We start from the raw sequence: 13824 nt of genomic DNA on the forward strand, positions 1-13824 counted from the left end.
TTTTTCAAGGTGGTTTTGCAACAGTGATTCAATGTGCATGAGCTGGCAAAGAGGGAGTAGATTTCTCATATGATTGCGATGCACAGTGGTGTTTGAGAAGCCAGTGATCTTGTTGGATTGTATAAAAAGTGGCGAAAAAATGGATGATTGAGGCAAATGCAACCTAGTCTTGACAGTGTAATCTGAGAAGCACACAAAGGTGTACTTTTGACTGAGCTTTATAATACTTATTTGGCTCAGTGAGTAAGATATGGAGACAATCGGTACCTCAAGATACAAATCAAGACAAAATATCATTTTCATGGGTTCCTCTGAGAAGAAAATATGTTTTCCCCAAGAATGATAAAAATACTTGATCTTTTCCTAATGGTGTTGCTGTAAGGTACGGAACGATCACCTTTTACAGTAGTCACTTTTTTCTGCTTCAAATTTATTATTTTCTTAACAGCAGAAGGTGTGTGTGTGAGCAGTCCTAGGGAAAAAGTACATCAAGCATGGAAATGATAGGGTGTTTGACATTGTAGCAAAAATAGAATTGTGTTATGTGACCTTGATGTAGCATATTATTTCATTGGTTCATTTTTCATTTTGTTGATTGTCATTTAAATAGTTTTTTTTTAACTATTTGAGATAGTACAGTATGTGAATTGTGATCCATGGCATCATTGTATGCAAAAAAATGTTTTATCTTATTGATGTTTACACTGTTCCTCCACAGGACAGACTGGATCAATTATTTTTCATACAGAGTTTCAACTCAACTGTTAGGTTAATGTTTTCAGTATGTTTTTAATATTGGAACTGGGTTTTGTCTGACTTGATTGTATAACCCTTTCTAAAAACATCCATAAGTTGTTTTAAATAAGTCTTAATTTTGAAGGAGATGCCAAAGACCATTACTGTGGCAGCTCTTTATAGTACATATAAGTCAATATTCCAAGAATTCTTAATAAATTAACTTACATTGAATGTATAAAGTTTCAAGTAACACCAACATTGCATACAACCAGTATATATAGGATGAGGAAATCGTAGTTTAAAGCATGTCCATACTTAGGTTTATACTGAAATAGAATTACCATTTTGCATGTTCATTTAGGACAAGTGTGTCACTTTCAGAGTAGAAAATAGGACTTCCTGAGAGATGAGTCTTTCTCCACAACTGAGGAAAGTTTCAAAACCAAAAAATGAGTGAACAACATTTTTGGAAATTCTTCACAATGGTCTGCCTAAGTTTAGATAATCTCATCAAGCTGTTGGAACACGCTGATAGATGATGGCGTCTTCCTTCATAAGTAAACCATATCTCCATATACAGTATATTTTCTGACCACCCAGATATTTATTCTTTTTGGTATGAGGGAGCCTCCACATCATCAGAGATGTTTAATGGAATAAGCCTTCCATTAGAATCTGCACTCTGTTGGTTCAGCTACAACTCTGCTATCACACATCCTGTTTACTAATGGAAGGTATAACTTTTTTTTTAGCAGCAATACAAATCAATCATCTAATGCTGACTTGTTTCCTTTCATTACTCCAATGGCAAACCAACACTGTCTCTGAAACCGGAACTTGTCTCAGCCAGGAATAACCATGTGAAAGCAATTATCTGAAAGGAATAGAAAAGGGAGAAAACCATGCAAATTTGCTCTTACACCATGTCTCTGACAGTGACCCTTAAGACTACTTTGCAGTCTTCTTATACAGTAACTATGCTGTTCTTACTGAAGCTGCCATCTCTGTCATCTGCATTTACGACTCTTGTGGAAGAGAGGACGCAATGAAGGTTGGGGGAGAGAGACGGGAGATCCGGGAGGCTTCTGGGAATGCAAATGCTTATGTACTTGGTCATGAAATTGTAAACAAAAAGTCGAAATATAAAAAAGCAACAAAATATTTTTTTTTTAAAAGGGAATGGAAACTTATATGTAACTGGTCATGGCAAATATCCGAACCAGGTAAGGCCAAAAACCAGTTATAAAAAAATTAAATGCCTTTATTTCTGTTTTGTTGTTTTTATATAAAACAAAATAAAAAAAAAACATTGACACGAAAAATTAAACATTTATGGCAATTCAGGTTTGTCAACAGCTTCGACTTGGGTGACTGTTTCAGGTCCTCCAGAAGTAAGTAAAGTCCTTCTGTTGTAGTGTCCCTTCATGATGCCAGAATTGTTGTTCTCATTCAGGATTTGCTTCTGCTTCTGCCTGTTAAGAGACTGTACAAGTCCGAGGACCACTGCAGCCAGAGAGTATTGGCCAGTAAGCTTCCTGGGCTGCAGGATGAGAGGGTTTGGCTGAACTCTTCCCAGAAGGAAGTAGGTCTTGATCTTGCCTTCTTGTTCGCTTATCCCTTTGACGTATATCTCTCCACGGTACTCGAAGGCGAAGCCACGCTCTTTCAGGATAAGGTACGTTTCCTCAGGCACTTGGATTTTGCCACTGATGCCAGTGCTGTCCATTCGACTTGCCAAGTTGACTGTCTTGCCCCAGATGTCATACTGGGGCTTTTTAGCACCTATAACTCCAGCAACTACAGATCCATGGGCAATACCTAAAGAAGAAACATCACATCAAAATTTACAAATAGAGAATGGAGCGAATCATCACACTATTCACTTCAACTGACCCTCCAACATTGCCAAACGCATAAGTTTCCTTACTGTCAGGAAAGCTCATGGGATAATTTATTATAACAAGGGATTTCGCAAAAAGGTATATCGTATTGTTTGCTATTACAATGGTACTGTATATAGTTACACAGAATCATTGGGGCTTTAGTTTCACACTTCACACTTTGTGGAACTCCTGCTAATAACTCAAATTTGTTTTCCAAATTGTTTCACCAGTTACAAGACATGGGCAGGAGGGCAGTACAGTTCCCATTCCTCCTGTCAGAAATAGCCAAAAAAGCAAGTGGAGGAGATGACTCCAGACATACTTTAAGAAAGACTGACTGTTTAATACCCTTTCCTGGCTGTGAATTCAATTTGAATTAAAATGTCCTCTTTGCTCAATGTTGAATGGTTTGTTATTGGTTGTCAACAATGAGATGGCACATACAGGAGGAAGAAATCAAACTCATCAGTCTGCATACTAGATTTGCCACAGAAAAGGCTAGTTAGTATTTTTTGTCAATGGGCCAAACTGCCTTTGTGTTAGTTAATTTGATGGTAACAAAAATCAGCTGTTTTAATCAGTAAGAAATACAGTAAAGTGCAATTTTCCATTATGTACTGTATGTTAAAAATATTGAATTTATGTGGCTTATGAAGGTTATAAACATTTTCCAGCTCCTTGTCTCATGGATCTGTTATGCTTTGTTTCCTACTGTATTTCAATGTTTTGAAATGGACATTTTGCTTTTATTGCAGCTGTTTTTACATAATACAGAGCTAACTTTTAAAAAGTTATCTACAGTAATAAGCACTGGCCAAGGTAATTATGTAGAACCTGTTAGGAAGCAATCTGAGAGAGAGACAACTAAATGTGATCTCTTAAGGTGCTTTAGGTATTCTAGTGTATAATCGTTTGAACTGGGATAGGTATTGTTGCACACTGGCAGTTCTTCACAGCTAACTGAACTTACCGATTCTCAGTTCAAAGTTGTTAAAAGAATGCTTGTTGATCTCTTGGATGCTCTCATTAAGGGCAATAGTAAAGTCTGCCAGTGCACACAGATGGCCCCATTTGTCTTCACATTGCTGCAGCAAACAAAAAAGAAAGATCAATCAGTAACCAGTACATGAGGGGTTGATATATGTATACAAATGTGTGCCAGTCTGCATCCCTAATGTTTTTATGGAAAATAAAAATCAGTAAATCTCAAATTTCAAACTACATATGGGTCTTAATGACCAAAGTGTTATTCTGTTGTATAAAAACCTGTTATTTTTTTTTAGTCTACGTCATTAAATTTGTTGATCTACTGTTTCAGAAAACAGTTTTCACCTTATACAGTACATATATTACCATATTTCATAAAATTGTTTTACTCCTGATTTATTCAAAATGATTGTTAAACTAGACTTATTTCTCATTCTAGTAATACTAATTTGGTTCTCTGGTATTACATGCCTGTCTTAAAAATGTCCATACTACCTATTTACTGTGAAACAGCATAGTTATTTTTTTAGATTCCAGAAAGCATGGATGAGGGTGAGAGTTCTACTTTTTAATAAAAATAAGCAGTAATTGTAGTACCTGTTTTTCAGGGGATAAGCCTGATACAGCCATATAGGTGCTCCCAATAGTTTTTATCTTCTCAATGTCTTGAAATCGTTCTTCTCCAAGCAACTGTGGCAGAAAGACAAGAAAAATAAATAAATGACCGTATACAGCTTCTATCCTGTGAAGTAAAACGCTACTTCTGCCTTAATGTCCTTTCAGTGGTGAAAGTCAGGATTCTCAATTTGGAGACAGTCCAAGACATATCAGGTAATCTCATAAAAACAGGCAAGTTATAACTGTCAGAGGTTTCCATATGTGGTCTGCAAAAGGCTCCACAAATCCCTGAGATTTATTTTAAGTATTCTTTTTAATATGTGCAGTGATGTTTTATAATGTCACTATTTTCTTATTTATCATTATTAAAATAAACCAGTTGTTTAGCCAAACACGAATTTAATTTAGCATGCTTTACTGGCTTAAGTTGCCTGACTGAGGTAGAGAGTCTCTGAGTCCATTGTCCTAATTTATACCGTTCAGCAACTACTTTAACTCTGGGCATGAAGAATTCTCTTAAAAGTATAGAGAGCAGTGCCATATTAAACATCCCGCAGCACAGAAAATACATTGGCCCTCTGCAACTAAGTAGTAAATAAGCTACATTTTCTGGCCTCCTAGGGTTAGTATAACGGAGCGAAAAACGTTTTGGTGCCAAGCACCGAAATGAAGGATCGCAAATGGCAGGCAAGGGGTAGGCAGTGCAAATGTTAGACATCTTTCTTTCCAATATGACGTGTAGTGGCTGCAAAATGAGATGGGAGTTCAGGGCCAAAATACATTTTTACTTAGCAGGGACTGTCGAATAGTCTGTACAACACATATTGGGTTACTCTCTTTTCCTTTATCTCCATCACTAGCTCTGCATGCACAGTCTAAAGAATTTAAGATTTAATTTTATTTAAGATTGAGTACATCCATTCATCCACTTGAAGATCATTTGAGGGGTGATGTGTTTAGAATGATGTTCATGTCTAAAGCCAACTTGGAGATGCTATTCTGAAGTGAAGTTTCGTATCCCTCGTGGTTACAAAATATTGTTTATATCAAATATGCAACAACAGAAAATTAAGATTTTTTCTTTCGAGATACAAGTAATCCCCTTCACACATCATTGAATTCTTATTTATTTTAGGGCTTCATAGAGATGAGATTTTTGTCTTCTGAGCTTCTGCAACCATTGTATATATTGCAAGATGTGCATGTACTTATCAGATGAGTTTTGCAATTCAATCAACATGAAAAACAAAAACACAATTATATAGATGCTACAGCTGTGTTATTGTAAAAGTGGTTTCAGATACAGTTGGGTGTGTGTAGAATGTGTGGCGAATACCGCTACTGCATAAAAGCTTTGAAATCCAAAGTCATGAAATATATGGTATGTGCTGATTATAAACAAATCTGAAAAGTTACAGTAACTAAGCATTTCCGTAATCTATATTTGAACCTCTCTGGACATCGGATTTAGACATGTTCTCCAAACCAAAAAGTATGAGTGGGAAACAATCAAAACCATTGATAAAAGCTCTTGGAAATGTATTAGATTCTATAATGTTTGGTTACGACATTTGATGTGACCGACTCAGTTTTGGGATCAATTACCAAGTGGTGCACCGCGCCATCCAGGCCTCAGAGAGTTTCAGAAAAACAAAAGTTTCAGATAGGAGCAACAGATCACTTGTCCTAAACCCGACTTGGGCCCCAAAATCCAACACAGACCTTTAAAATGGTCTAAGTAGTGTGTGAATGTTAACCCTAACCCTAGCTGGTGTGCCAACTGAGCATTTCCACGATCTGTATCTGAACCTCCCTGGGTATTGCACTTTGACATGTTCTCCAAACCAAAAAGTATGAGTGGGAAACAATCAAAACCATTAATCAAAGCTTTTGCAAGTGAATGAGATTCTATAATGCTTGGTTACAGCTTTTTGGGGCGACCGACTCAGTTTGTGAATACAATTAGCATGCAGAGCACCATGCCATCCAGGCTCCAGAGAGTTTCAAAAAAATAATTCAGATAGGAGCAAAAAATCACTTGTCCTAAACCTGACTTAGGCCCCCAAATCCAGCGCTGACCTTAAAAACTAAGAAGTGTGTGAATGTTAACCCTAACCCTAGCTGGGATGTCAAGCGAGCATTTCTGCAATTTGTGTCTGAACCTCTCTGGACATCGGATTTAGACATGTTCCCCAAAACAAAAAGTATGAGTGGGAAACAATCAAAACCATTGATAAAAGCTCTTGGAAATGTATTAGATTCTATAATGTTTGTTTACGACATTTGATGCGACCGACTCAGTTTTGGGATACAATTATCACACGGTGCACTGCTCCATCCAGGCCCTAGAGAGTTCCCGGGGGAAAAAAAATTCAGATAGGAGCAACAGATCACTTGTCCTAAACCTGACTTGGGCCCCAAAATCGCATGCAGATCTTAAAAATGGTCTAAGTAGTGTGTGAATGTTAACCCTAACCCTAGGTGGGGTGTTAATATGACTGTAATAGTTATTATAATTGGAAAAGCTCCATGTAAAGTACTTCTCTAAAAGATGAAAGATAATATAATTATATTTCCTCATTTCACACGACGCTAAAAAAATATAAAAATGTTCCCAAGAACAATTTTGCAATGAACTCCGAGATTGAAAATGATTATTTTTAATTGCTTCTGTTTAAAATTTTGTTCTCAAACTGGCATTTGCATCCAACACCTCTGCCTGCCACTACTGCACATTTTTCAAAGATCTGTCAAGCACTAAGGAATGAAGCTAAATGACTGGAAGCAGCTATATGTAACTGTAATTCCACAGCAGTAATCCTCCAGTCTCCCTGGGGCTACAAAATGCTGTAATAACATTTATTGATCTTCACGAAGTGAGTAAGGGCCATCCTTAAGCCATAAATAAGCATATTAAGTGTGAAGATATGTAGGCAGTGAATCCAGGAAAAAATATTGTGTTTTAAAGAACCCTTCCTGCTTCCAGAAAAGTGAAATTTAGATTTGCAGAATGATGCAATAACTGCATTTAATTAAAATGTAGTAGTATGACCTGCTCGACAAATAATCTTGATCACCGCCATAACAGCTGAATTTCAGACCAGAAATTGAAAACATCTTCTACACTTCTTTGCTAGTGCAGTTCCTTCTAATTAAAACTTTTTTTTCTTTAAACCTAAAGAACTGAAAACACCAAGGTGCATGAATAAGTACAGTAAGTTAATAGTTCCTAAATGTTAATGCATTTAGTCATTAATACTGTAGGTTACAATAATAAAACAGTCGCTTTTTCTAACAGTAGCCAAACGTGTTTAGGCATACTGTATGTCCCACTACTACATCAATGCATCAAATCAAGTGTAGGAGAAATCAAGTGTCAGGTCTTATCTGCTAGCCACATCTTGCCCTTGCCTGAAAATTGTCTGTTGGTCAGGGCTGTGAGGTGAGATGTCCAGAGCCTTGCACTCATCATACCTTAAACACTCATGCATGTCGCTGACAATTTGTTAGCTGGTGTTATCATACAAGTTGTAACTTGTCAAATGCAACAGAGGGAGACCAATCCAGGTGAATTTTTGACTATCTAAAAGTTGTTCAGTTGTTTTAATATCCAGAAGCCATACAACTTGCAGTACCTTAGCTAAAAATGGCCATGCATGGTACCCAGGGAATTTGTTTGCAATGAAAGCAAGTTTTATGCACCCGTCTTCCCTGAATGTGCTTTCAATGTGGTAAAACTTGAATCCATGGAGGACTTGATGGGATACCCTGGTTGCTGCTCTTCTTGAAAGTCTGTCCTTTTGTTATTGAAGGCATTGTACCACACCTTCACTACCTTCCATACACCTAAGAGTTGGAAATACATTTCAGACAGTGCCCTTTGCATACAGTACCTCTCTGTTATAAGTGAGGTGGCATACTCGCTTATTACTTGTCAGCTTATTTATTAAAATGCCCTTGTAGCTTTTGAGACAGATTGTCAGGCAGCAAAAAGGGAGTCTTTTCAGCACTGCACATACAGTATCTTAAAATGCGCTCCAGATGGCTAAAAAAGCCATGGAACCTCACCCTGATTTAGAAGCCTAATTTCTCCTGGAACTTAACATTCCTTAGAACTTCAATCAGCTTAAGGCTCCTTGCTCTTTCTGGATTCTTCCCAATGGTCAGTTTCACACCAACCCTTGTCCATTCCTGTCCAATAACTGCTCTCTGCTTGCAAGTCCTGAAGAAGCTGAATGTGCTTGCTGCCCGTGTCTCATCTCCATGCCAGCCACAGAAGTCCAGCCATTCTACAGTCCATGGAGAAGCATGACTGAGCCCTTCTTGCATGGTTAATTACATGAACATAAATTAATAATTACGAAAAATACTTAATTTCTTTAAGATAAAGTTTTTGTGTTCTGCTGCTTAAGTTTTGCTTCTTAAGGAATATTTTTTTTCACGTAGAAAGGTGTACATATTTTTCTCTTTTCTTAATATAATGTGTGTAGGATTCTAGGGATGGGTTTTCAAGAAATTAACTAATTAATAATAAACAGTTTTCTTTTTGATCAAACATGACAGAAATCTCCAAAGCCATTCTTTCTCAAAAGGGCACATGGCAAGCTAATAAAAAACAGGACAAGATCTACATTCAGATGTAATGCAGTGCATTATTGTTCTGTTGTCATGCACACATATACATTCTTGCTCACAAACTTATAACATCTACCAAATTTAAATAGCACTTAATAATGTCCATTAAAAAAAAGAAGGATCTACTGTATGCTGCACTGGTTTCCACTATGGCAGAGCAATATAGTCGCAGGAAAGTGCTGAAACAGTGTAATTAACTGAAATAATATTGTACAAAATACATACATGTTTTGGGCAGTATATTAAATGATTAAAATAACGAATGTCATTAATAATACATTAATAATAACGAGGGCAATATTTATTGTCTTGTCCTAGTAGTATTGCTGCATAGTCTTAGACTATCATTAAAATTTAGTAGAATTTGAAACTCAGTTTTCCTTCAGTTACTTCTCAAAGCGATTTTCTGTTTTGCTGCTGTGATTTTACAGCCTCTGTGCAGTTTGTGTTTTCGACAGAGGTGTGTGAAAAACGTGCAGTATGCTGGATTGTCAGTTTCTTTTGGCTCAGGGTGCCTTAACTTCGTTTAGGCATACAGACAATGCATCTGCTTCCTGACCTCCGCCCCTGTTTGCAGACTTTCAATAATATTTAAAGGAGACGGATGTCCCGCCGTTACGTTGTATGAACAGTGCGCAGAGTGGGCCCTCATCCCCAAACATTCACCTCGTCGAAGTCGGCGATTATTTCATTTAGGAGACGCAGACACTCCACTCCCTGGTTGTTCATTTCGGTCTGAGAATAGAAGTCCGCGAACCCAGGAATTGAGGCGAACATCACGCCCACAGCATCGTAAGACTGCGAGTATAGCTCCTGTAAAAATAAAGATGTGGAAAGTGAGCCACCTCATTGGACAGAGCATAACACTTTAAGTTAAGGTATAGATAACGTAGAACATGATCTTCACAGTAGGAGCACTCTCCAAAAAAGATCATCGTATTACCACCCCACCCCCGGCTTGAAACGTGGAAAATAAGTCAAGGAAAGGCTTAAATGGTGGAGGGGAGACTCTTAGCAGCATAATCTGACACCAGGTCTGTTTCACATGGCAGATTAGCATAAAGCCCATGATATTATGTGACATAATGGTCTGTAAAGTCTTTCAAAGCACCTTGACACCATCAGAAAGGTTCTGGATTCTTGCTATTGACATTTCTGCTGTATCGGGGTCAGGTGTGGATTATGGTCAAGTGTCCTTAACCAAACAGGATCAGCAGGGTAGCATTTATTCACTTTTTCATTCTGCTTTTGTTTTGCTAGTTATAAATGGACACCTGTATAAAATGTTTTTTGCATGTCTTGAATCATGAGCTTGATGAGCCTGTCAGGAAAATGGTACAAAAGTGCTCTCTGAGTCACACTGAATAACCAAGACCAATAAATATCTGTTTAATAATGGAAGAAATAATTAAGGTCAATAGAAACCTGCACACATACATTTTTAATCAACCTATTTAATTAGGAAACAGGAATGTGAGGTGTATAAATCCTCATCTCATTTCTTATTCATCATGTTCTTTCACTGAGAGACTGACAGAAGCATTTTTTATGCTGTATTGAAACGACAGTCCACTTTGGGACCATGTGCTGCATAGCAACATGGTTCTATAAGGTTGAACACTATGAATAGTGTTTTGCTGGGATTAGCTTCTTAGTATTTCATCTTGAGTTTCTGCTGCTGCCATATCACCTTCTGTTAAATGCCAAATTTTCAGAACCACACAATAAAGGCAATTTTTGCCATTTTAAATCGCAAGCAAATATAGAAGGTTGTTCTGATTGAAACATAATGTGCAAAGATCAGGGAAACCACTCAAATATCTATGTACTGTATTTACCATTTCAACAGTCTGTTCTACATTTTTCAGTTCTCCAAGTTCTTTCTTTGTCTGAGTAACTGTCAGACTTCTAATTCTCAGTACCCCAGCTACTGTCTGTTCACTTTGTCATTGGGCTGTACGTTCGTATAAATTTGACTGTCATCAAACAAAGTCTTTGTGGTAGTTTGACATTTCAAACATGCATCTTTTGAACAATAAACAATACGAATAAAAATTGAAAAATGACACAACCCATGTTCAACAAAACCATTTGTTTTATGCACAGATTAAAAGTCAAAAAGAGCCCTCCAAAAGTATTGGGACAATGAAATATAAATTGCTATGGAATTCTCATAAAAATATTTCTCTAATAGAAAACATCGCTACTGAGCAAAACTCCAAAGTATTTTATATGACTTATTTCAATTTTACTGAAATTATTTAATTCAGCTGGATCAATTAAACAACTTAATGTGTTGAAACTAATTTTTTGAAAGGATAAATTCCAGGGAGGTGGGCTTTTGTCGTTCAGGTGTTTGCTGGTAATTGTTTGTAAAGGAAAGGTGAACATCCTATTAATCTCTCTACCATTGGTGTCAGTATTTGGATTTAAGTAAGTGGAAAGTCAAAATGAAAACCTTAGAACTTTTTTCCAAGTATAGCAGGAACTTTTGAAGAAGACCAAAAAGAAAAAGAAAAATTAAAGCACAGAAACTAGGTATACCCAACCAGAGTTACAAAGCTTACACAGCAAGGTGTAAACCTTTCATCATTACTAGGAAGAGGAAATACAAATATGAGCCAGGAGTTTTAGAACAACATTTTATGGAGAGAAGAGACCAAGATGAACTTTATCAAAGGGATAGAAAGTCTAAAGTGCGGAGAAAGAAAGGAACTGCGTGTGCTTTTAAGAATCTCTGATGCATGGTGGAGTTCATGTCATGCAAGGCTGCCTCTGGAATTGACTCACACGTACAGTAACTAATGATGGCAGCAGCAGAATGAAACCTGACATTTTACAGAAACATTTTGTCAGCTTATGTAGAATAAAATGCTTCCATGCTTAAAGGGTGGTGCTACACTGTGCAGCATGACAATGACCCAAAACATGAGGCCAACATAAACAAAAGAGGTCAGCTGGTGAAAAATTAAAATCTCGTATTGCCCAAGTCAATTTTTAGATTTCAGTTCAACTGGGCATGCATTGTACTTCAATAATTGAAGTAGGAACATCCTAAGAACAGGCAAAAACATAAAGTGGCAGTAACAAAGCATTTCAAACAATTACAAAGAGGGTTGCGTGCAGTTATTGCTTCAAAGGGATATGCAACCAAATACTGATTCTTACACTCTAAAATATAAAGTGAATGTGTCCCATTTCTCACAGAACATATTTTTGTTCTAATATGAGCAAATGTATGCATGGACTTACACATTTTACTTATTGATTTTAATCTCAGGATGACATTTAACTTTGATGACCTAATTATATATATTATTAAGGCATTATATATAGAGAAGGTAGAATAATACTGAATGGTACAAGTGATTTGACAAAAATATGGGGTGTAACATTAACGTTAGGGACTCTAAAGCAGTAGTATAATACAGATTGTAATGTACTGTACAATAGCTCTATGATTATAGTAGTACTATAACATGAACATTAGAACATGTACTAAAGAATAGTAAAGTTTTCCACAAAAGGTGCTCATGATTACCTGCAGTTCTATATAAGTAAAAAAATTGTGCTAGTCCATAATTGAGACTTGCAGACTTTGTAAAGATAAAAAGAAAAATGATACGAGCAAGAGAGATCGAAAGCTGCAGCAAATACATCTGAATGCTATAAAACATATTGTTATTACTATAAAAGACCATGAGAAACAATCCCATAATGAAGCTTTCTTATTGACTGAATCTCAGCATGTAGGGAAAATACAGTATTTGATAAAATCATTTGATCATTTTGCTACCTGTTTGCTTCTGAAATCATTAAAAAAACAATTTTATGGCTCATTTAGGAAACATTAAAGTTTATAGAACAATTTCAAATAAAATTCTGGTTAATCTGCAGTGCCCTGCATGTGTGAAAATGATAACTTGTCTAGAAACAGGAGCACAGTGTTACAAATACAATGTGAACACAGGGAGTTGTAGAGAGAAGCTGTAGAGTTGTAGAGAAGTAGCTGTCTTGTTCAGCTTCTTTTGAATGAACAAATCCTTGCTGATACCTGGGGATTATATTAGTGATGGTATAAATATATATAATTAAATGTTTCTCAGTCAATGTCAATGTCACAAAAGTTTCAATCCATCTTATATTCCCAGATGTCTCTTTGAGGAAACAAAACTACTCACACATGACAATACTTCAAGAATTTGATTCTGCACTTCATCATTTATACACATTCTTTCTCACTTTTAATCTGCATTTGTGTAGATGTAGATAAATTCAATGATCACTTAGTATCACTTTACCACTTTACCAACACAAAAATGTCTTATCCCTCTTGTATCTCTCACACTTTTCTGTTGTAAAAACGTTCTTTTAGCACTGAAAAATGCAAACATTTCTTTCATGGGCTTCTAACATACCTCAGCAATACTCTTCTGTTTGTTAGGTTTGGTGCTCTTCTTCAACAATTATTATATTTTACTTTCTTCGTTTAAGCTATGATAAATTACTTACCTTTTACCTTCATGTAGAGACCATGGTACACAACAGCTTTGAGTTGGTAAAGTTTTAAAATGAAGGATTGTTTCAGAAAGTTGGGGATACTGTATAGACTGCAAATCTGAAAACACACACCACCCCATTCTTCAAATATACAGTATGTACAATAATTTGTAAGGGAACATTTTGATAGATTAAAAAAGTATATAGAAAAATAACCCATACCTACCATACAATGGATGTGGTAGCTAACAAATTTGGGAACTTTTTGTAAGAACAATATGCAGTAAAGTGATAGCAGAGCCACACACTGTGGAAGTTTGTGTGTTTTCTTTTATGTGTATGAGAGAGAGGTTAAAGAGAAAAAAGTTCCGGTTTACCCTGTTTTACTTTTCTTATAAGACCTTTAATGAAGTCTATAATTTAATACCTTCTTTTAATAAATTCAAAATAATTCATTAATAAT

At 36.3% G+C, this 13824-nt stretch overlaps 1 protein-coding gene across 2 annotated transcripts in view; it reads right to left on the reverse strand.

Moving 5' to 3' along the window:
* Window positions 1–896: 896 nt before the first annotated feature.
* adcy8 (adenylate cyclase 8 (brain)) overlaps window positions 897–13824 on the reverse strand; it is an 83178-nt gene continuing 70250 nt past the window's right edge. For both annotated transcript variants that reach the window (XM_088643922.1, XM_088643923.1), the window contains 4 exons: window positions 9528–9674; window positions 4206–4298; window positions 3592–3706; window positions 897–2556 (listed from right to left, as the gene is read on the reverse strand). In XM_088643922.1, the coding sequence (XP_088500048.1) occupies window positions 2069–2556; window positions 3592–3706; window positions 4206–4298; window positions 9528–9674 (843 nt within the window). In that variant the 3' untranslated portion in view covers window positions 897–2068. The remainder of the gene's footprint in view (window positions 2557–3591; window positions 3707–4205; window positions 4299–9527; window positions 9675–13824) is intronic.

This window comes from Lepisosteus platostomus, chromosome 8 (assembly GCF_059453375.1).
Source record: "Lepisosteus platostomus isolate fLepPlt1 chromosome 8, fLepPlt1.hap1, whole genome shotgun sequence".
In the NCBI taxonomy this organism is placed as follows: Eukaryota; Metazoa; Chordata; class Actinopteri; order Semionotiformes; family Lepisosteidae; genus Lepisosteus; species Lepisosteus platostomus.